Here is a 25,038-nt window from a genome sequence, read left to right as displayed (position 1 = left end):
GAGTCAGATGTGGCGCTGGGTCTCACAACCCTGAGATCATGACTACAGCTAAAATTAAGAGTCAGATGCTCAACTGACTGAGCCACCCAGGCGCCCCCAAATTTTTCTTTCATATGAGGATTTTATTATGAGAATTTTAAGATCTACTTTCTTAGCAATTTTCAAATATGAGATACAGTATTTTTTAAATGCTTCATGAATTTGCATGTTGTCCTTGAAAAGTCATGCTAATCTCTGTATCCTTCCAGTTTTTACACATGTGCTGCCAAAGTGAGTACTACAATGTTATTATTAGCTGTTCACTACAGTGTAGCTTACATAACCAGGAGTTTAAGTAATTGAAAGTTTGTACTTTTTTTTTTAAAGATATTATTTATTTATTTGACAGAGATCACAAGTAGGCAGAGAGGCAGGCAGAGACGCCAGCCCGCAGGCCTCCTCCGGCTTCTCCACACGGGACTGCCGAAGCCTCGGCCACCCAGGGCCCCAGGGCTGCTGTCTGCAGGCTGAAGCGAAGGACCTGACGCTTCCTCTCCAGCGTGTCACATGCCGACTGTGGACCTGCGCCTCGGGCCGCCTGAACCAGCTCACGTGGCAGAGCTGCTGCTCTTTGACGACATGACTAGCAGTTGCCCCCAAGTCGATGTCTCCCTTCTCTCTAGGGATTTGGCTGTCTTGCTAAGGATTGTTTCCCAGCCCGCCCCCCATGATTAGGTGACGTCACATAACCAAGATCTTGCCAAAAGCGTGGGAGCAGCATGACATCTACAGTCTCCAAAGCACCCGGGGGAAGAGCGATCCCTCCTCCTGGCCCTCCCTCCTATCTCCTCCATGCGCGCTGGCAATGGAAACGACGGATCCTACCAGCTCTGCCCCTTCACGATTTTCCTGAACAGAGCTCGCCTACCCAGCACGGGAGTTATGAAGAGGGACAGGCCTCTGTGTCTCCAGCCACTGCACTCAGGGCTTCGCTGTCCCAAGACAGCTCAGGGACACCTGGTGGCTCAGTCCGCTGAGACGGACACCTGGTTTCAGCTCAGGTCCTACATGACCTCACGCTCAGGTCAGGATCTCAGGGTTGTGGGACTGAGCCCCCTGTAAGGCCCCACACTCAGTAGGGGGTGTGCCTTAGAGTCTCTCTCCCTCGGCCCCTCCCCCCATTCGTGGAAGCGTGCCCTACCGCTCAAATAAATAAATCTTTAAACATACACACACACACACAGACACGAGCTTAGCTTCTACCACTACTAAAAGGTCTTCCCAGCTTCTGTAATTTGAAATTTTGATGAGCAGACATGCTACATTTTTAAAGAAATCATTGATAAATATCAATCAGGATGAGCAGAGAACAAAAATACTATAGGAATGGGGCACCTGGGTGGCTCAGCGGGTTAAAGTCTTTGCCTTTGGCTCAGGCCATGATCCTGGGGTCTTGGGATCAAGCCCCGCATGGGGCTCCCTGCTCAGCGGGGAGCCTGTTTCCTCCTCTCTCTCTCTGCCTACTTGTGATCTCTGTCAAATAAATAAATAAAATCTTAAAAAAAAAAAAAACTATAGGAAGGTAAATGCCATTCTTCACTTTCATATTACTGTAATAATAGAGACAAATGATTTCCAGAGCATAAGAAAAAAGCACCTACAAGTGGAAGGCTCTGAAGTCAGCCAATTCTACAACAGAGCTTGCTTCTGCCTACCCTATTTTACACCCTCCTGGATGGAAGAAAGTGCTGGGCACTACAGGTACTCTTCAGATTAAATCACTGGGAAAGGTCCTTTAAAAACACATGGATTTTACTTAGGAAACTCTACCTTAACATTAAAAAATTTAAAGCTGTTCAATTCATCCTTATCATGAGAACATGAACAGGATAAAACGAAGCCAAAAAAAATTTCTGTACACTACAGGGCACACTCAGTAAAAAGCAACCTATTGAATAGGAGGAAATACTTGCAAATTATACACCTATCTGATAAGGGATTATTATTTAGAAAATATAAAGAACTCCTAAAACTCAACAAAGAAAAACCTGATTTAAAAATGGACAAAGGGGGGCACGTGGGTGGCTCAGTGGGTTGAGGCCTCTGCCTTCGGCTTGGGTCGTGGTCTCAGGGTCCTGGAATCGAGCCCCGCGTCGGGCTCTCTGCTCAGCGGGGAGCCTGCTTCCTTCTCTCTCTCTGCCTGCCTCTCTGCCTGCTTGTGATCTCTCTCTGTCAAATAAATAAATAAATAAAATTCAAAAAACAAAAAAGGGACGCCTGGGTGGCTCAATGGTTAAAGCCTCCACCTTCGGCTGGGGTCATGATCCCAGGGTCCTGGGATCAAGCCCCACATTGGGCTCTCTGCTCAGCAGGGAGCCTGCTTCCCCCTCTCTCTGCCTGCCTCTCTGCCTACTTGTGATCTCTATCAAATAAATTTTTTTAAAAATCTCTAAAAATGGACAAAGGACATGAATAGACATTTCTCCAAAGATATACAAATGGCCAATAAGTACATGAAAAGATGTTCAACATTGCTCATCATCAGGGAAACGGAAATCAAAAAAGCACAATGAGATACCACCTCACACCCAGTAGAACTGCTACTATCAAAACAAAACAAAATAACAAGTGTTGGCAAATGTGGAGAAATTTGTACCCATGGGGGCGCCTTGGTGGCTCAGTGGGTTAAGCCTCTGCCTTCGGCTCCGGTCATGATCTCAGGGTCCTGGGATTGAGCCCCGCATCGGGCTCTCTGCTCAGCAAGGAGCCTGCTTCCCCCCCTCTCTCTGCCTGCCTCTCTGCCTACTTGTGATCTCTGTCTGTGAAATAAATAAAATCTTTAAAAAAAAAAATAAGAAAGAAAGAAACTTGTACCCTTGTACATTACTGGTGGAAATGTCAAGTGGTATAGGCGTTAGAGAAAACAGTGTGGCAGTTCCACAAAAACTAAAAACAGAATTACATGATCCAGCAATTCTACTTCTGGATATACACCCAAATGTTCTCGAATACTCATGTTAATAACATTAGTCCTAAGGGCTAAAAGCTGGAAGCAACCCAAGTGTCCATCAACAGGAGAATGGATGAACAAAATGCAGCAGATTCACACAACTGGATGGTCAGCCCTAAAGAGGAAGGAAACTCAAACACCTGCTATAGCAGGGATGACAGTGAGGACATTGTGCTCAGTGAAGTAAGCCAGTCACAAAGGACAAAAACTGTATGACTCCACTTAAGTAAGGAGGAATCTAGAAGGTAGAAAAGGTGGCTGCCAGGGGCTGAAGGGAGAGATGGGAGTTGGCTGTTTAATGAGGAGAGAGTTTCAGTTCCAGAAGACGATAGAAGCTCTGGAGACTGGTTGTTCAACGGTGTGAATGTACTTAACACTACTGAACTATACACTTCAAAGTGGTTAAGACAGGGCGCCTGGGTGGCTCAGTGGGTTACACGTCTGCCTCCGGTTCAGGCCATGATCCTGGGGTCCTGGGATGGAGCCCTGAGTTGAGCTTGCTTCACCCTCTCCTCCCCACTCATGCTCTCTCTCTTGCTATCTCTCTCTCTCTCTCTCTCTCTCGAATAAATAAATAAGATCTATTTTTTTAAAAATGGTTAAAACAGTAAATTTCATGTTGTTTTATTTTCTCATAATTAAAACATTTTATTTTATTTTATTTAAAGATTATTTATTTATTTGACAGACAGAGCAAGCAGGAGGAGCAGGAGAGGAAGAAGCAGGCTTCCTGTGATCCCAGGAGCCCAGGACCAAAGGCAGACACTCAACTTACTGAGCCACCCACATGCTCCAAAACATTTTAAAAACCATATCAAATTTGTTCCAAGGCCACCTTTACATTTAACTCTTAACAGAATATCAGGCAGAAATAACATTTAAAATGGAATCTTCTCACGGCCCTAGCCCAGGGATACAGGTCCCTACAGAGGAAAATGGTTCCTAAAAAAGACAACATGCATTGCGGGAAGATACAGTCTATAAGCCAAAATATTTTGGTAGAGGAATGAGGACATGTCAGTTACCGAATACTACTGAATATAGAAATACTTAGAAATTAACATTAAAATATTTTTATTACCTTCCACAATTAATAGCTTTCTAAATTTTTTATTTCAAAAATAAATAATAATTTTATTTCAGTCTCAGTAAGACTTCAGATCAGGTAAATGTGAAGCTCAAGGGCTCCAAAAACATGTGATCACCTGTAGGTGGCAATAAAAGCACAGCGTTCACGTCACTGCAGCGATGAGATAACACAGGAGCAATCTACACTACTTCCGCAGGTTCTCCCACGGAAATAAATGGTCTGACCTTCTCCCACACAACAAATGTTTCTCCTGGCCCAAACACGCCCCCCCCCCCAGGGCTGGTACTCTCCACCAACCCCAATCTCTGTTTTTGGCTCTTTCTTTGTGATCCTATCTACCTAGAAACGTGCGGTATTTGATTCTGGGGACATGGCATCGTTTTCTTTCTTACAGAAGAAGAAACACACAAACACTAGTCAAATCCATGGCCTATTTCCCAAGGGCCTACTAACTGGGGAGGCTTCTGTTGGGAGCTCTGAAGCCCCGGCGGACGGGGGTGCCGGGGGCTCGTTAACAAGACAGACGCACAACATGGAGACCGCCACGAGACGAGGGAGTGCTGTCGAGGGAGGGACAGACACTCCAGGCACCTCTAGCTCCCAGCTCTGAAACCTCTGATTACTGTTAGGAGAGTGTAGCCCACACTGAAGCCCACACTAGAGGCAGGATGAAGCCGCCCAAAGGTCTGTATCCCTCGGTCCAAACACACAGCCCCGCAGGCTGCTGATGGCCGAGGACGGCACTACCCGCCGGCTCCCTTCCCCTGCCTGTTAAGATTCTTTTAGACTGTGTAGCTTGCAGGTGGCAAGAGGCCGTTTGAACCGAAGGTCATACACTTCTCATCAAGAATACCCACACAAGGGGTGCCAGGCTGGCTCACCTGGCAGAGCATGTGACTCCTGATCTTGGGGTTGTGAGTTTGAGCCCCACACTGTGTGTGGAGCCTATTAAAAATTAAAAATATATATATATCCACAAGAGAATTATAAGCATTAAGACAACAGCATCGCTGCAAAAACTCAACTGACTCATCACTGGGACCACATTAATTCTTCGAGCATAAGAGGGAGAGTGCTGGCAAAAAGCTCTTCTGAGTAACTGAGAAATCAGCAGAGCTTTATTACCAAGGAAACAAACAGCCCGCACATCTCCGTGTCCTCCTCTGCAGGTTGATTATAAGGTCTCCATGAGCTCCTCTGCCACCAAGAATGACAGATCTCCGGGGAGAGGGTGGGGACCAAGTGACCGACAGAGGGCAGCCTGGACCTGGCTTGTTCTCACAGCTGCACCTGCTGCCTGCCCTGTGGAAAAGGACAGGTTACAGGACAAAGGTCAAAGCAGACAGGCAAATTAGCTGCAATGGCCCAACAAGCTTCTAGAAACGGATTACCATGCTTCCCTTCCCCTCTCTCTGCCTGCCTCTCTGCCTACTTGTGATCTCTCTCTCTCTGTCAAATAAATAAATAAAATCTTAAAAAAAAAAAAGATTTAGAAACGGATTACCATATAAAGAATGAATAAAATCGGGGCGCCTGGGTGGCTCAGTTGGTTGGGCAACTGTCTTCGGCTCAGGTCAGAATCCCGGAGTCCTGGGATCGAGTCCCGCATTGGGCTCCCAGCTGCATGGGGAGTCTGCTTCTCCCTCTGACCTTCTCACCTCTTATGCTCTCTCTCTCAAATGAATAAATAAAATCTTTAAAAAAAAAAATGAATAAAATCAAATCTGTTAAGAGGAGTCAAGTTGACTTAAAGATAAATGGAAAATGAGGTAAAAAACCACACACACTAAAGACCACCACCACAACAGGAAATGGGGACGGAGGGCAAAGGCCAGAACCACGCACAACCCTCAGGGCTTTGGGCGCTTTGCTTTGGAGGAGACCCCAGACACCTACACACACGCTGAGGCTTCCCCAAATGCATCCCAGACACAGTGAGGTTTATGTGCAGCAACATGAGGGCACAGAGCCCCAGGTTCTGGCCCATGTCTCTCCCCTGGTGCCCTATAAAAATTCAGAGGGAGACAAAGAGAAAATATCACAATGGCAAGAACACCTTAGAGTTGTGTGGTGCCAAAGGTGTAGGCCTTTCCAGAAAGATTTATCCAACTTCCCTTTCTTCCACTTGTGAAGAGTGATGATCAGAGAAATGAACTTCTTTTTTGAGCTAACTGGGCCAATTAATTAGTGGCAGAGGTAAAGCTCCCACACTAACCATTCCTGGTCTGAAAATTCCCAGGAAAAATTAAAATGTGCCACAAAGGAAAAAAGGGGACATTTCAGGCAGGAGAAAGACAAAGAGAACTAGTATTTTGGTGTCTAAAACATGCACTTTACTTACATAAGCTCTAAGGAATGAGATGATTCACAGGTAAGAACCAAGACAAGGTGCTTTAAAAAAATTACTCGTAGAAACAGTTTCCAAGAGTCAGAAACACCCAACCCAGTCTCTGCCAACTCAAAGCACAAGTTGAAAAAAAAAAAAAAAACCCCTCTTGAATACGAAATGTAACACGCATACTAGAAAGTGCAGCGTGCTGGGAAGTCCGTTTGCTCCTTTTCCCTTCTCCACCCTGCTCTGTCCAAGAAGGGCACAGATGGCAACGGAAGGCTCTGGGTCTCCAGCTCCACTGTGTTCTGCTGGTGGCGGCCTCCGAGCAGACTTGAGCGGAGAGAAGCCCAGGCTGAGCAACTTATTCCTGTGGTTCCCTCTTGCAAGCTTCCCTCAACAGAAAGTCACCACTCTTCTCCAAGCAGGTTTCCCTCCCTCCACCTTCTAGTAACCTCTCATGCCCTGGATCTCTTCATCCCATAGGGGCGGGGGTCACCACAACGCCACCGTCCTGCCGGTTTCCTCTTTTCTGACAAGGCGCCAGTCCTGTGTCACGAGGCCCTTACAAATGAGCCCTCCTTGACTCATCTTAAAATCTCCTTCTACTGACACCCTTACAAAATAAACACTAGAGATATGAGCACTTAGGTCAATAACTAGAATTGCCAGCACCCCAGAAGCTCTCCGGTATGCCCTCCTTTTCACGGTATGCGCCCACAACCCTCCAAGGAGTTTCAGCACCTAAGCATGAGACCCGTGAAATCTGATTTCAGTTTGCTCTACTTTTTGGAATTCATATAAATGAAATCATACAATATAAATTCCTTCACGTCTGGCTTTTTTCACTGAACTCTATATACCCAAGATTCACCCATGTTGTGGCATGTGCCTGCTATGAGATTCATTTCCATTGTGAAAAGCAATGACCTGTCTATCTACACAACCACCTGTTCATCCATTCTACAGCTGAACATGCGGTTGTTCCAGAGCTACTAGAAACAATATCACTGTGAACATTCTTATCTATGTTTCCTGAGGCCCAGGAGCTCCCCCTTCTACCTAGGAATGCAATCTGAGTCAGCAGGTAGCTGTAGTTTCATTTCACTACTTAGTAACCAACTATTCTCCGAACTGAGACTCCCACCAGCAATGCACAAGAATTTCCAGTTGCATTCTGGAATATACTATTTCCTTTAACTGTGAGACCAAAGTCTGTAGAAGGCCACCACGTACCTCACAGGAACCAGAGAGTTCCGTCCTCGGGACTCTGGGTCTCTAGTCAGCTAGTGCGATGTCACACTGCTAACTCCTGGCATGGGGTCCTGCAGGATTTCAGTGGGTCCAGGATTCATTTCACTGTTTGGTGGCAGCCTTCTGCTAAAATCCTCTAAGGGAGAGAATCTTTACTATCTTTATGGAACTCTACTTTCATTGCTGATTTAGGTCTATTTTAACTAGAATTATAGATCGCTTTGGTTAATGTAGGCTCAATTTGTTTGCTGTGAGTGAAGTAACTGCTTGATTCTCTATATGCTTGTAAAGTTTTTCAACTGTACAAAAATTGCCAAAGAAAAGGAATTTGGGAACTGCTAAATTTGTAATACAATTAAGGAAAGCAAGTAAAAAGGAGGTTCGTATCAACTTGGCCAAAGGACTGTATCTATAAGGTGCTGACACTTTTTGTAAAAACAGATTTAGACAAATAGTACCTCCATCTTCTTTATCCAGAAAACACCACTCAATATAGCACCCTCATTAAAAGTAAACAAAACACAAACACACACATGCATACACACAAAACAGAACAGTCTGTGGAGATAGACGTTTGACAGAGAAAGGGGCAGGGCAACAAAGATTCTATAACCTCAAAGTGGGAAACCGTTTGGGTCACCGAACAGTAAGAGTCCAGCCCTACCCCCACCCTGGTTCATGGCACTCCTCACTTCCCGCACAACCCTCTTCTTGGGGACAGGCGGGCTGTCTACCAATGACTCCAGCCTTCCAGGTTGATGGCCACCCTCACTGGAAGAAGCAAACATTAAGAATGGTGATCCCTTCCCCAAAACGCTTGGGTAAAGAATCAGCAAGACCCCTGCCCTTGCACGTGCGATGATAAAGAGAATATGTGAACGACAGGAAACAGAACCTATCTGTGGTTTGGACAAATATAACTGGGACTCACTGTATAAATCTATGAACTACATCCTTCCAAAGAATTATGAAATTGGCCTAACTAAACTATATTCATTCAAAAACTGGGCTCAAGTGCTGAAATAGAAATTCACTGACCTCTAAACCAGGATTCAAGAATGGAACGAAAGCAAATCATTTCACAAAGCGAAGGGAAGTGAAGCCCTTGGGATATGTGAAGCCCTTCCTCTGCAAGGTAACAAACATCTCTTTCCCCTGTATTCCAAAGTAAGCGAGGAAAGTACAGCGGCATGAACAGTACCAGAATGAGAGAAGTTCTACTCTAATAAAAAATGTCATTAAGCTCAAGTATTAAAAAAGCAAACTGGAGGGTCACCTGGGTGGCTCAGTGGGTTAAAGCCTTTGCCTTCAGCTCAGGTCATGATCCCAGGGTTCTGGGATTGAGCCCCACATCTGGCTCTATGCTCAGCAGAGAGCCTGCTTCCACCTCTCTCTCCATCTGCCTGCCTCTCTGCCTACTTGTGATCTTTGCTGGTCAAATAAATAAATAAAATCTTAAAAAAAAAAAAGCAAACTAGACACTGTAAAAGCTTTTACTTCTTGATCCATTGTTTACTCACTGGCAAATGGTTTGGGGGAATTCTTCTCACTGTCATTCTTTTTTACAACCAACATAAAGGTGTTGTGGAGGACCAGGGACACAGGGAACAGTGAAAAGCACCACAGGGCTCATGGAGAGGAGAGGAGGGTCATTGCCCTGAGCCTGAGTGTCTACACTGGCCTGATGATTGGCAGGTCCCCCTCCCTTAGGAGGGTCAGGGCATCCCTGATGCTGTCACCCAGCTCAACAATCTAGCCGCGACTCCCTCAACCCTCCACTTCTTCACCTGCATTTTCAGTCACGCATCCCACCAATATTTATTAAATGCTTGCTACACACACACACACACACACACACAACACAGGCCAATCTGTGGAGGAGAACAGGGTAGGACATAGTCCACAATAATACACAGGCCGCCACGGGAACAAGAACCAAGTGCCAAGGAACCTTACAGGGAGAATAACCAACCCGGCTCCAGAGGCCAGGGAAGGTTTCCTGGAAAGGGCAGCATGGGAACTAAGACCCCAGGACACACAGCCACTGGCCAAGCCAATGGCCAGTGGGACAGCACACAGAAGGCAAGGAAGAGCCAATGTAGAAGGTCCCACGGGGGTAAAACAGAAAGGACGTTGAGAAACAAGAGCTGATCTACCCTCAAGCTGCGCGTCTGCGTCTCTCTGCGAGACTAGCAAGTCCGAAGAAACCAATTTCCCTATTTTCCATAAAGGACTCCGACCTTAATGAGCTACACGCCATCACTGCACCAGCTGATTTTAGCAGCAAAGAGAGCATTAATCAGGGGCGCCTGGGTGGCTCAGTGGGTTAAAGCCTCTGCCTTTGGCTTGGGTCATGATCCTAGGGTCCTGGGATCGAGCCCCGCATCGGGCTCCCTGCTCAGCGGGGAGCCTGCCTTCCTTCCTCTCTCTCTGCCTGCCTCTGCCTACTTGTGATCTCTGTCTGTCAAATAAATAAATAAAATCTTTAAAAAAGAAAAAAAAGAGAGCATTAACCAACACTTAATGAAAAAAAACCCAACTTGTGACAGGGTATATGAAATTAAGGCAATGGAAAGACTGGATCTGCAGGTACGAGGGTCCTATTCCAGCTGAAACAGCAAACTCCTGAGCTGCACACGAAGCAGAAACCCATGCATAAAACCCGACGAACGTAAAGGAGCGAGGAACGAGTCCTGTCTGGTGAATCTGCCAACATGGTCACCTCATAACAAGCTGATTCCAGCAGCCCGGGGTGGAGGGGGAGACTGGGGGAGGCATGGCTGTGGGTTTGAGTTCCTCAGCGAGGGACTGGCCCTCCTGGGCTTTGCATCCCTGTCCACACAAGAAGGAGTTGCTTAGGTTGCTGTCAATGCTTCTAAAACCCATTACTACAATGATGACAGGTTATCATAGTCAAAAGTACTTAATCCCCAGGGTGCCTGGGTGGCTCGGTGGGTTAAAGCCTCTGCCTTCAGCTCAGGTCATGGTCTCAGGGTCCTGGGATGGAGCCCCACACTGGGCTCCCTGCTCAGCGGGAAGCCTGCTTCCCCCTCTCTTTCTGCCTGTCTCTCTGCCTATTAAAAAAAAAAAAAAAAAAAGTACTTGGGCACCTGGGTGGCTCAGTGGGTTGAACCCTCTGCCTTCAACTCAGGTCATGATCCCAGGGTCCTGGGATCGAGCCCCACACTGGGCTCTCTGCTCAGCAGGGAGCCTGCTTCCCCCTCTCTCTCTGCCTGCCTCTCTGCCTACTTGTGATCTCTGCCAAATTAAATAAATAAAATCTTAAAAAAAAAAAAAAAAGTACTTACTCCCCAAAGGCAAGAATTTAAATAACTTTATAAGTCACAGGCTTACTATGGTTTTATCCATAAAAAAAGAACATGGACAAAAAGAACATGAACCCTCAAGCTGTCTTAAATTCAAAAAGCAAATAGTGAAGTTCATGTACCCTTGACAAATCATGCATCACCAAAAATAAAGATAAGTAAAATTTTAATACAAGCAAATGAGATAATTTTTTTTTTAAGAAAACAGAAAGTAAAAAGTTTAATGTAATGAGGCAGGCGAAGACGGGTTGCTCACTTCCCTTCCCATTGGTTTCACTTCCCTTTCCGAGGTTAAAATACTCCCAACATGCAAACTATTCCACTGAAGAATTCCAGTCCTTTCATAGCAATCTGCAGAGATGTTTACACAAAAGGGATTATTTTAGACTTTCATGTGACAGAAAAGGATAGAATGCATTGGGGGATTAAAAAACAAAGTAGGGGGTACCTGGGTGGCTCAAGGCGGTTAAGAATCTGACTCTTGATTTCCACTTGGGTCATGATCTCAGGTCGCGAGACCAAGCCCTGTGCTTAGGGGGGAATCTGCTAGAGATTCTTTCTCCTTCTCCTTCTGCCCCTCCTGCCCACCTACCTCCCACTCACTACTCTTGGGGGAGAAAAAACAAAGCAAACCAAAGTGCATAAATGCATATGCAAGACAGAAGCAAATAACCGAGAACCCCAATTTTAAACACTCAGAAATATCTTAACAATAAAAGTGGGTATTTTAGGATTTTAGGAACTTTGTGGTGAAGGGTTAACTCTGTTTCAGAGTTAACAAAGTTAACAAAGTGCCAGGCACTATGTTAAGAACATAGGATTTTTCTGATTTAGGGTCACAATCCTACCAGATGAGTATTAGTTCTACTTCAACTGTATAGAGACTAAGTAGGTACAGAGACTCAGTGGGGTTAAGTAACTAGACAAAGTCACACAGCTTAAAAAGTGAAGAAGCTATACTATGAATCCCATCCTAATCAACATCAAATCTCATTTTCCCTTTCAGCATCAAAGTAAACGACCTGAATACATTTTCCTATTTTTGTCTGATTCTCTTAACTATATGCCCTCATTTCAGGAGGGGTTTATGCTAATCATGACTTCATAAACAAATCATTTGTGAGAAAAACCACATCCAGGGTAAAGTCATAAGTTGAAAAAGCCTTACTTGAGAGAGTACTTCCTGAAAGAGACAAACCGACAATTACAGCCGAGTGAATACCAACTCCTCTGCCAAGTGTTATATTTGAAACAACTTTGTAAATGAAAAGACGACCTCAGACAAAAGAAATACTACATTTCTTAAATATACCATTTTTAGAAAGAGCTATTTTAACGCAAGATACTTTTTTTATCTACCTGGATATGAAGAAATATGTTCCTCTCTAACAGCCATTTGATGGACAGGAGGTAAGTAGCATTTAGTTAATTTCATCACAGATTATCACCAAGTAATGCTATACTTAAGAGGTACAAACTTCCAGTTGTAAGTAAGGATGGGGATGAAAAGCACAGAATGGGAAAAGTGGTCAATAATATTGTGATAACTTTGTATGTAACAGAAAAAAAGGTAGTGCTATACTTACTAAGTTTCAAAATAATTTGTTTTAATAATATATTACTGACACTATGCTAACAAAGGACCTTGAAATGGGTTATGCTGTCATCTTCCTGCACTATTAATGTGATTTTAAATTTATTTACAACATTGTTTTACATTAACAGTAACTGTAATTTTTTTCAACTTAAGGAAAATGCTATGATAAATCATAAGCATATTTAGGAGTCTCTGTCACTTGGTTTCAATTACACTGTTTCACAAGATGTACTTAAATGCTTTCCCCCGGCCCCCCACCAAAAAAAAAAAAAAAAAAAAGACTATGGGGAGCCTGGTTGGCTCAGTCAGTTAAGCATCTGACTCTTGATTTCAGCTCAGGTCATGATCTCAGGGTCTTGAGATCAAGTCCCGTATCATGCATAATCTGCTGCAGATTCTCTCTCTTCTTCCCTCTGCCCTTCCCCACTCCCCCCAATAAATAAATCTTTAAAAAAAAAAAAAAAAAAGGACTACAGTTACTAAATCTAAAGTTTTTAAAACTCTGACTTGAAAGCCAATCACTCTTTAATAATTATCCAAAAATGTATTTGTGTGTACAACAGCACAACCTGTCTGGAAATGCCTTTAAAACATGCATCACATATATTCTGTCAACTTTTAGCAAATGAATACAAGTGTTGATGACATAAAAGCAGCTTGAGCCCAATGGAGGTTAAAAGATTTACTCAGAAAGTGTTTGTGGGGCACCTGGGTGGCTCAGTGGGTTAAAGCCTCTGCCTTCGGCTCAGGTCATGATCTTTGGGTCCTGGGATCTAGCCCTGCATCGGGCCCTCTGCTCAACAGGGAACCTGGCTCCCCCTCTCTCTGCCTGCCTCTCTGCCTACTTGTGATCTCTATCAAATAAATAAAATCTTTAAAAAGAAAAAAAAGGTGTTTGTAACTATGAAATATACAGGCCAAATTCAGGGATAAGTTTGGGGGAAGGGAGTCCAGAAACAATATCAAGAGAAAAAAACATACAAAATTTCATTTTTATTAGAACTGCTACTAATTAAAAATTCAATGAAAATTTGAGTCAAGTCTCCAAAACGATTTTATGTGTAACACAGGTGATTTAATTTTTCTATGTAGTACTTTACTCATTTGATAGGAATTAAAATTCTAGTCACACCAATATTTGGAAATTTTAATTAATACAGGTTATTAATATATAGAATTCTAATCCAAAATCATATCTAACCTAGATACTTGGCAAACCAGCTGTAGTCAAGAAGGAAGGATAAAAGGGAGAAGAGGAGGGAATGGAAAAACGAACTTTCACCTTGTGTTTGTTCACAGCAATTGCTCAGATTCATTTTATTTATTTTTGCTCAAATTAATTTTAAATTATCAATAGCCCATGATGCCACTAACCAGACTGCTGCTAATCACCCCCACAGTTCTCACTAAAGAGAGACTCAGGGCTGAATTAGAGACAGCCCACTCTGCCAAGTGACATTTCTGAAGGAAACTTCTCTTAACACCTCCATGTTTCAAGGGGATACCACAAGATTCCATCTCTTTGAAAGCAAGGTTATTTTTAAAATCACTGTTGTTATTAACATTGCATCACGGGTGATGGAATCACTCTGAGGGTCGATGATGATTATAATCACAGCTAAACTCCTTTCCATTAGAAATGGACACTGTCTTTTTGGTGATAGGCATTAGTTTCTGCATACACCTAAAGTTACTGAATTATTTCTAATTAATAACTACTTATCTTTGATATTCCTCCTTGAAATTTAATTTGACGAGTAATACTTAAGTTTCTCTATCTAGGTAGAGTGAGGGCATGAGAGTTACTATACTAGCAATGTCCTCTTCTCAGGGTGTTGCTTTCTGTGCACACCACTGACATCCATTTCTAGGACACTGGTAAACACCATCTGGAAGACAGCGTTAGGTACTTCAACTGTGCATTAAAAACTCATCTATTGTTGTAAGAGTCAAGTTCTTAATCTGTGGACCATGGCATAACACACTGCTGTTTCTAGACCTATGGTAATTGAGAAAGAACATAATACTATGATAAAGTGTTTCCACTTAAAAATAAATAGGTTTAATAACTAACCAAGCAAATATTCATTGACAAACCAGAAAGTAGCTGCTGTGGGTCCCTCCTTCACTCATTCATCAACTTGGCAAACATTTACTTAATGAGAATTCCAATGGACGCAAGAAGCAGTGGGGATACAGTAGGCAAAAGGAAAAGTTCTTATTTTCAAACGAGGATTACTGTGAATTAACCAATTATGTGGTTCCTTTATTAATTTTCTAATATACATTTTATATACTAAAACTATATTTAATGAGTAAAAATTCATTTTTTGGATATTACTAACAGGTTATAAAACATTTAAACAGAATAAAGATGAAAAAAAGCAAACTATTTTGTAAGATTCAAAATTCAGAATGGCCTTCTCCCAATTAGTCCCAATAAAAAGATATTTACTATAAGAATAATTGCTACCCAATTCCACACTACAAAAAAAATCATTTAAAAAAATGTTATTCTTTAGAGGGAAAGGGAGTGAGCAAAGAGAAAAAAAAAAAGAATAAATGTGCCAGTGCTTTATAACTCACCAGACCATTTTAATAGGTTAGTGCATGTTAGTAACAATACCTAGGAAATGTGTTTCTTAATAAATAGTAAGACACATATGTTGACTCCACAACATAAAATACTCTTACATTTAAAATCCACTGATATGCCAAGTCAACTATGAGAGTGTTCAGCATTTATTTTTCAACAAAGCGTTTTATTCCTATTTTTGTTTACTATTTTGCAGTTTCTAAGTGCCGTTCCCCTAACAAACTATAAAATGACCACTCTTCACACTCCAGCTCAACCTAGCCCTCCGAACGACTCACACCCAGAAGAATACAAGATCGCAGCCCTTGTCTTCTACAGCTGTATTTTCACAATCGGATTATTTGTTAATGCCACTGCCTTATGGGTTTTTAGCTGTACCACCAAGAAGAGAACCACTGTGACCATCTATATGATGAACGTAGCATTGTTGGATTTAATATTTATAATAAGCTTACCCTTTCGGATGTTTTATTATGCAAAAGGTGAATGGCCATTTGGAGAGTACTTCTGCCAGATTCTTGGGGCTCTCACGGTGTTTTACCCAAGCATTGCTCTATGGCTTCTTGCTTTAATTAGTGCCGACAGATACATGGCCATTGTGCAGCCAAAATATGCCAAAGAACTTAAAAACACAGGCAAAGCGGTGCTAGCATGTGTGGGAGTCTGGATAATGACCCTGACAACCACCATCCCACTTCTGCTGCTCTACGAAGACCCAGACAAAGCCTCCACACCCCCGACCTGCCTGAAGATTTCTGACATCATCCACTTAAAAGCTATTAACATGTTAAACTTCACTCGACTGGTATTTTTTTTCTTGATTCCCCTGTTCATCATGATTGGGTGCTACTCAGTCATCATTCATAGTCTCCTCCACGGGAAGACATCTAAGCTGAAACCAAAAGTCAAGGAGAAGTCTATAAGAATCATCATCACACTCATGGTACAAGTGATCGTCTGCTTCATGCCTTTCCACATCTGTTTTGCTTTCCTGATGCTGGAAGGGGAGGAGAACAGTTACAGTCCCTGGGGAGCCTTCACCACCTTCCTCATGAACCTCAGCACCTGTCTGGATGTGATTCTCTACTACATTGTTTCCAAACAATTTCAGGCTCGCGTCATCAGCGTCATGCTCTACCGCAACTACCTTCGGAGCGTGCGCAGAAAAAGCTTCCGCTCAGGTAGTTTACGGTCACTAAGCAACATAAACAGTGAAATGCTTTGAACGATAAGCAGGGTTTTGTCTTTAATTTCTTTATATTCACTTTACTAACTACCCTAAGGTCAGTGGATATTCTGTATATTACCAAGTCCCTTCTCGCCTGAAAAAAAACAAACCTAAAAACACTTTTGTGGGATCTATTGTGTGACAACATAATTAAATATTCTTAAGTATTCTAATGAATTCATTATTTTTTTAAAATATTTTTATTTATGTATTTGACAGACAGAAATCACAAGCAGGCAGAGAGGCAGGCAGAGAGAGGAGGAAGCAGGTTCCCCGCTGGGCAGAGAGCCCGATGCAGGGCTCGATCCCAGGACCCTGAGATCATGACCCAAGCCAAAGGCAGAGGCTTTAACCCACTGAGTCACCCAGGCGCCCCTGAATTCATTATTTTTATTTTCAAAACTTGTATGAAACATATTTGTGAGTTACTGAGAGAAAAATATGCAATTTGTATTTCACAATCAAGCCTTATCTAAATACATAGTTGACAACTTTTTGGATTTAATTCTATGTGCAAGTAAGTCGATGTCAATCAAGTTAGTAGGCCCGGGGCGGGGAAAAAATCCACTTACTGTTCGAAATAGTTTAAATTATTAAATTATAATTGAATTAAGCCAAAACCAAAGCTCCCTTTGGTTTAATTTACACTCAGGATTGACAGTCTAAATCTTCTAATAGTTTGTCTTCTAAACACCAAACTTCCAAGATTCCTACACAAACAACTATATTCAACCCATCACTGTTACTTGCCACCAACCAAAATTAGCAGGAGCCATCACCTCAAGGGGCCTGCAAAGGCAATCTCCATTAGCCCTCCCCTACTCTGAATTCATTCATTCATTCATTCATTCATTCATTTATTTGGAAACAGACTATAGTCATTCAATAAACACTGAGAGCCTACCGTGCACCAGACTCTACTTAGAACCAATGCCAAGAGACCTAATCCCAGACCCTATCATTTCTCTGACACAAAGTTTCTGCTGTTAGGTAAAATATATTTCTCCAGTATAAACAGATTGCTCTTCGTATTGACTAAACATCACATTACAAGAAGACGATTTTTTTCCCAGGCCATACATCACAGTGTAAAAGCACTAACCAGGGACCTTGGATTCTTCCCCCAGTCTTGCCATTTAATTTCCCCTAATGAAGTAACAAACCAAGTAACTTCCCTATTTAAAAAGAAAAGGAAGTAAACTGTAATCTGTAAAGCACATAGTATTCTAAATATTATGGAAATTAGTCTACCATAACTTCCTCTCTGCTAAATCACTTTCATTACTCTTAACATGATCACCTCCTAATGGGACTAAGAATCAAATAAATGCATTAGTTAGAAATGGATTTCTATAATTAACATGGGTAAATTCATATTCTTAGGGGAAAAAAAAGGAAGGAGCCTAATCATAAAATAGTGTTTTGATACTAGAAGATCCCTTAGATGACCTTCTAGTCTAACTTGTCTGTTTTATATATAAAGGAACTAAAATCCAGTGAGGTTACGTAACTTGCTCAGTTGAAGAACCAGGAGTAGAAACCAAGTTCCTGTTATATCAACCACCAATTCTCAATAATAAAAAGCAAACACGTTCACAGAACATAAACATTCTCAGACCTACAGAAGATAAAGGCGTCAAGGTGGTACTGAGACGCAGTTTCTCCACAAAAAGAAAACTACTTGAAGTTTTTAGTTTGAATAGTCAAGTGAGCAAGATACTTTAGCAAATATCTTTTAAACAAATAATTATTTCTGAAACATGGGAAATAACTCTTATATTTGATACGGTTTAGTCTACTCTTATGTACTTTATTATTTCATTATTTTTATTTTTAAAAGAATTTATTTTTAAATTCAGCCAGTATGGGGCTTGAACTCACACTCACAACCTTGAGATCCAGAGCTGCATGCACCACTGACTAAGCCAGCCAGGAGCCCCTTGGGTAATCTATTAAATGGCAAGTTCTCTGTAATGGCTTTTCTTGGTGAGAAGAACTTAATTTGGGAGCACAAAATCCAAAAAAAACTTTACTGACACAAGTGAAAATGTATGTTATGGTTCTCACAGTAAAACTATAGATAATCTAAAGTACAATTTAAAAATAATTTTATGGGGCGCCTGGGTGGCTCAGTGGATTAAGCCGCTGCCTTCGGCTCAGGTCATGATCTCAGTGTCCTGGGATCGAGCCCCGCATCGGGCTCTTTGCTCAGCGGGAGCCTGCTTCTCTCTTTCTCTCTCTGCCTGACTCTCGGCCGACTTGTGATCTCTCTCTCTGTCAAATAAATAAATAAAATCTTTAAAAAAAATAAAAAAATAAAAAAAATAAAATAAAAATAAAAATAATTTTATTAAGCTATAATCAGATGCATTTTAATATGATGTGTAAAAATTCAAAATTCCACTTATTCTGGAGAGTTCTGATTCTGAAAAACAATATAACAACCATATGAAAATACTAACAACTAAAAAATAATAGGTATTTAAGGACAGTTGTGTGATTGGAATGGGTGTCTGGAAGCACCTAATATACCTTGCTTTTAATAGTGTTATCTTTACTTTCAAAATATAATGGTCACATTTTCTGAATTTCACACAACAGTCTTGAGAATCTATCAGAGGCTACATATAATTTCTATGCAGGACACTATAAACGAAATGAACAGGCCTATGGTTCAAAGACCTTACCTTACAGTCTTATGTGGCTACACTTGCAATCAAGGCTATCCAGTTAACATTACAGAATGTAAGGCAATGAGCACATAAAGTGAAACTAGTTCTCCCTCAAACAGCCAGGAAGATGGCATGGAAAGCCCAGGTAACAATTACAATGACAATGTAATAAATGCTAGGGATCTTAATAAATTTGCTGGAATGCACATAAAAGAGCAATTACTCCTCCCAAGAGCGACAGGGTGCAGAAAGAAAACCAAGGAGGCATGCGAATACAAATACATAGCATGCTAAGAGAGCTGAATGACCGATGGAGTGACATGAAACACTGGACTGGGGCCAGATTATGAGGGCTCTGATGGGAAAGAAGAAAACCAGTATGAGGGGTCGGGGCTGTCACCACTAGGATGTTTGCATGAAAGAGCTCACTTAATTCTTTCCACTTCCTGGGAAGGAGAGAGTACTGACTCTCAATTCACGTATCAGATAAACTGAGCTCAGCAAGGGAACTTGAGAGAAGTAACTTGCTCAAGATTTGACACAAGGAGTAAGTGGGAGAGCTGCGATGTGCGATCCAGCACATCTGACGGCAAAGCCTCTGCGTTCCCGCTATTCCAGACGTCTCCGCTGCCACCTCGAATGAGGCTGATTTGACTTTGAAGGAAGTGAGGATTTAAAAGATTTTAAAAGGAAGACTGGCATGGTTGAACTTGCATTTTGGAAGAATAACTTCTAACCACATTGCATGGGATGCTTTGAAGTGGACAGGAAGACTAGTTAGAGAAATACTGGAACAACCTTGGCAGGGAAAGATCGGAGTTTAGGGGCGCCTGGGGGGCTCAGTCGGGCAAGCGTCTGCCTTCGGCTCAAGCATGATATTTGGGTCCCGGGATTGAGCCTGGTGTTAGGCTCCCTGCTCAGCGGTGAGTCTGCTTTTCCCTCTCCCTTTGCCCTTCCCCCCATTTGTGCTCTAGCGCGCGCTCGCTCTCTCTCCCAAATAAATAAATAAATAAACAAATAAATAAATAACATCTTAGAGTTTAGACTGACCTGACAGCCGGAGTAGAGAAGATGGGGTGAATGAACGATTTACACAGGACTTCGAACTAACAGGACCCGGTGTGGAGGATGAAGAAAGGATGAGCTAAGAGGAAGGATGAGAAAAGAGGAAGACTGGATGACCAGGCGGATGGAAATGCCACTAATGGAGATGGGAGCCCAGCAAAGGAGGAGACCAGAAGAGATGAGAGCTCAGAACACGATCCATGTTCTCTGAGTCTTAGGAGTCACTAGGAGACGTGGCTCTAGCAAGATCAGGAGAGTAATATGGGCAGCAACTAGAGAGCTGGGAAGCAAAAGATGTTAACTGTCACTGAAGCCATGGGAGGACAAGGAAGCCCAGAGGGAGCCTGAGGAAGGCTGAGCTGCGCACAGTGAACAAGATTAAAAAGCACGAGGGGAGAGCAGTGCGCTGGGGCTCCAGGGAGATGGTCAGTTCGTGAAATAACGGGAGCCCAAAGCATTTCTGAGCCACTGAAAGGTCAAATAAAACAACTGAAAATAAGCCACTGGCTTTAAAAATTAGTTGGCTGCTGGTGACATTTATAAGACAAGTTTTAACAATAGTGAGGTAAAAAAAGAAAAGAAAGAACTAAACAGAAATGAAGAATTGTAGAGAGTGCAAATAAATTTGGCATTGGTGGCAAAAGAAAAAGGGTAACAAAATATTGCAATTTATAAAGCACAATGACTAAAAGAGTCGTTTCCTCTCTTGAATTTCTGAAGCTCTGCTACCGTCTAATGAAAGACATATTTACAAAATGTGGAGTTTACTGAAATAAAGATTGATGTTCCAAGAAGTCTATGTTTGAGAAAGCTTCAGGACTCTAAAAAGCCATTGGTAATACTTTATGACTTGAAAAGGAAAGAGAAATATGTTCTCATTCAGGTGATGGCTGAATTAACATTCATACTGTCTTTCACTTCCATATCGAAAACCAAATAGAATGAGCCTGGATGAGAAATGTTTGGGGAAAACTAATCATTCGGCAATGCTACTTCTCCTCTAAATTAACATGAGTCATTCCGGATGACTACACTATTTTCCACAACGGCAGAAGGGTCAACTTAAACTCCTCCATCTAATTAAAATCATAACCAGTGGAACTCAACAAAAACAGCATAACAATTATGACACAGAAATTTATCTGTCTCCATTCAGATATCATTCAGAATCACACATTTTTTAAAAAGCTAATGGTCAACCCTCAATTAATGAGTGCAACTATAATTAAGTAAATCCCACAAAGGCTACACCATAAATATGAACATAAGGGTGAAGGCTATTAGATCACTAACTATGTAAGTGACTCTGAATTAAGATACTTTCAGTCCCGAACAGTTCTCTAAAAACACATTGCTAAATTAAAATAAGGCAGAAGTTATTATACACAGAATTTTAAATATCTGATAACTGTATTTCATAGTATCTTATTTCTCAGAACTTAATTCCAAGACGCTTTAAGGTCATTTATATGTGCTAACTACTTTCAGATACTAGTTATTTCATAAGCTAATACATGTTTTGTCTTGTTTTTAAAGATCAACACAATACGAAATCATACACACATACACATACACACACACACACACACACACACACACACACACAGGCTGGCTATTGCAAGCTGACTATAAAATACCAATTTAAAAAACATCATTCTTCAGAGGCTTAACTTCAGACAAATTGTTTCCAAATCTAATCTAAATTTTGTTAATTCATAAAACTAGAGACAAAATTTCATCATAAAATACAAAACTAATTCTACCTTCTGGACCAAAAGAGAACATTCACTAAAAATTCTCTAAAATATTTCAAAGCTGAAAAAAGGAATAAGTATAATATGGATTCTGTTTCAAGAACATAATGAAAATGTGATTAAGTATACATTGGATTTTTTTTACCCCAAAAGTCAATTTTACTACATTTAGAGTTTAAAATATTCTTTAACTGACTTTCATGTACAAAAACTTAAATCAGATTTAACTCATTATTAAGCTAATCTTTGAGAGCTACTTACAATCCAGAAGGCAGATTTCCGGCTGCAGCAATACCAAAGAAATACCACACGGCCTCAACGAGAATGAAGTCAACCAAAACCGACAAAACCCAGGAACCCAGCAAAAAGGACTAAAAATAAAACAGGAAGAACTTTACTGAAAGTTCAAAAAATAAACTAACATTTATTTAATTAAAAGGAACTCAGGTACATTTTTTTAATTTGTTTTTATTAGTAGCACAGGGTTTTCAAAATAGGGGAGTAAAGCCATATTGGTCAAATGCATTAATATTTTCATAATTTCTAAGTATGGTAAAAACAAAAGACATTTATAGCATGATTTATTTTTAACAAGTAACACACAAATCATTAAGCACAATAAGCAATTAAAATTTTATTGAAGTAAAAATCCTAATAAAAATTTTTATTAGCCACTCACACCTGATATTTTCTATTATCATTATCATTTTATCATGCAAGTGGCTCAAACTGAAAATTTTTCTTTGGCTAATAAGCACGATTCAAATCAGTCAGAGGATCATGTAATTAGAAGATAGCTGTTAATAATAACACTAAGCTTAGCAAAATAAAACTATTTAAAAATAAGAAAACAAAATACTTTTTTCCCTAACCTAAACAGCAAAAGGAAAATACATAAAAACTTACTGCAAATTTTCTGCTTCCATATCTTCTTTCAAATATCCTAAAATTATAAATAAGCAGACTACTGCAGAAAGTATCTTTCAAATCAAGGCAAATTATTCTTCCACATATCAACCTCCAAATCTAAATGGGGATTTAAAAAAGAATAATGAGTAGGATTTGTTCAGGTTTGTGCCTTAGCAAATTTATTACATTTATGTCATACTGCTTAATTTTAATACCCTAATTTGATAAATTAATGACATGCACATGAAAGGAAAACTCCCCCATGTAGGCAGGTCCCACCTTACAGCACAGGTGCCCAGAAAGCAGCACATAAGAAGGGGACCCCGCCTATGTGGCCAGCTAAACCAAATCAATCCCCCAAATCAGACAGGTACCAACTTGAGGCCAAAGGACCTTCTATTCCCTCACAGCAGTGGTTCTCAGGGCTGGCTGCAGACTAGAATCCCCTGAGTTTTTTTTTGTTTTTAAGTACACCAGTGTTTAGGCCTACCACGAGATTTTTCAACCTGACTGGTCTAGGGTGAGGTCTTGGCATCAGTGCGCGCGTGCTTGCGTGCGTGCGTGCGTGTGTTTAGTTTATTAAGGTGATTCTAATGTGCAGCCAGGGTCCAGAAGTGCATTATAGCAACTGAAACGAGAGGGAAGCAATATTCTATTCTGACAGAAAGCAGTAATTTGGATAAATAACTGAAAGCCTTTCAGAGGAACTTGATAAAGCCAATATGAGCAAAGGCATTAATTACTTCACCATGAAGAAAAGACGTCAGTGTTCCAGAAGTAGAATATTTTGCTTAAAAAGGCTAATCGAATATTTAGCAAAGGAAAGGTAGCAGGTTATATACCACAGTTTGCACTAACACCCTGTGATATTGTACCTTATAATAAGAAATCAGATTTGGTTTTCGCTCATTTCTGGTACAGAGCTCTTAAAATCCTTTGAATTCCCTAACTGATGAAAGCGAGGAAGGTGTCTTTTGTGTGTGTCAATGTGTGACTTTTAGATGCACCAAAGAGCGGGGGCTGGTTGCCAGGGGAACCAACCTTGGGATTAGAGGGTTGGAACTTTCAGCCCCACCCTCTGACCTACCTAAGAGGGAACAGGGAGGGGCTCGAGGTAGGATCAGCTGCCAATGGCCAATGATTTCATGAAGCCTCCATTAACATCCAGAAGGCCAGGGTTCAGGGAGCTCCCAGACTGGTGAGCCCAAGGCACCTCAGAGAGACCATGGAAGCTCTGTGTCCTCCTCTTCCATCTGGACATTGATCTGTGTTCTTTATCCCACCCTTTGACGATAAACAGGTAATCCAGCAGTAAAATGTTTCTCTGAGTTCTGAAAGTCACCCTAACAAATTCATCAAACCTAAGGAGGGGGTCATGGGAAGCTCTGATTTAAAGCCAATCAGTCCTAAGTACCAGGAACAACCTGGACCTGCAACTGGCATCTCATATCCGAGGGGGAGAGCATGGTAATCTCTAATCTGCTGCTAGCAAGTCAGAGGCACAGGTAGTGACCTTGGCTTTGCAACTAGCATGGGGGCAGGGCGGGCAGCCTTGTGGGACTGAAGCCTTCACCTGGGGGATCTGATGCTGCCGCCAGGTGGACGGAGTCAGGACTTAGTTGAACTGTAGAGCACCCAGCTGGTCCCCAGGAATTGCCTGGTGGTGTGGGGACAGCCCCATGCTAGAGCTGGTGCCAAACATCCCTTTAAGCTCCACTCACAGCCAAGACCCAGCACCTTCAAAGAGATTAGCCCATAATTTCAAAAGCCACAGAGTTCTGCTCTTCCCAGAAATAAAAACCCAAGGGAAATTTCCTACTTGATATAACCGCCACTACAAAGTAACTCATGGAGTTACAGTCTGTTAGCGCTGGAAGAGCTTAGATCATCTAATCAATACTCAAGATTGGGAATATAAAGTTTAGAAATGCTAAGCACAAAATTGCTTTTAAAAACGTTAAGAATGCACACTAATCATAATTAAAACAGATTTAACACTGCTTTTCTTTTGAAGCTGTAAACTGCATTTCTGTGAGTAAGAAGTGAATGTGAGATGTGCCTACCAGTAAAAGGAAACACTGCAACTGCTTCATTACAACCGGCATTCCTGCAAATATTAATAAATACAACTAGAAAATTCACTTGCTGATGGAGTATTAAAAAATAAATAGTATTTCTTAAAAATTTAGAGGCTTTGAGGGACGAAGAGCAGAAAAGAAAGAAGAACAG

The 25,038-nt window shown here is 41.5% G+C and overlaps 2 protein-coding genes across 3 annotated transcripts in view; one reads left to right on the top strand and one right to left on the bottom strand.

Annotated features, from left to right (window-relative positions):
• The window catches only part of UBAC2 (UBA domain containing 2), a 160,975-nt gene that overhangs the window by 106,559 nt on the left and 29,378 nt on the right, over nt 1–25,038 (bottom strand). For both annotated transcript variants that reach the window (XM_082700827.1, XM_082700828.1), the window contains exons 3-4: nt 22,807–22,926; nt 22,162–22,271 (exon numbers count right to left, since the gene is read on the bottom strand). In XM_082700827.1, the coding sequence (XP_082556953.1) occupies nt 22,162–22,271; nt 22,807–22,926 (230 nt within the window). The remainder of the gene's footprint in view (nt 1–22,161; nt 22,272–22,806; nt 22,927–25,038) is intronic.
• Nucleotides 12,140–16,582, top strand: GPR18 (G protein-coupled receptor 18). Its single transcript, XM_082700994.1, has 2 exons — nt 12,140–12,398; nt 15,378–16,582. Exon 2 carries the CDS (start codon nt 15,411–15,413, stop codon nt 16,404–16,406), a length of 996 nt encoding a protein of 331 aa, XP_082557120.1. The 5' UTR covers nt 12,140–12,398; nt 15,378–15,410; the 3' UTR covers nt 16,407–16,582.

This window comes from Mustela nivalis, assembly GCF_964662115.1.
Source record: "Mustela nivalis genome assembly, chromosome: 15".
NCBI classification, from domain to species: Eukaryota; Metazoa; Chordata; class Mammalia; order Carnivora; family Mustelidae; genus Mustela; species Mustela nivalis.
This window is presented reverse-complemented; position numbering and strand designations above follow the sequence as displayed.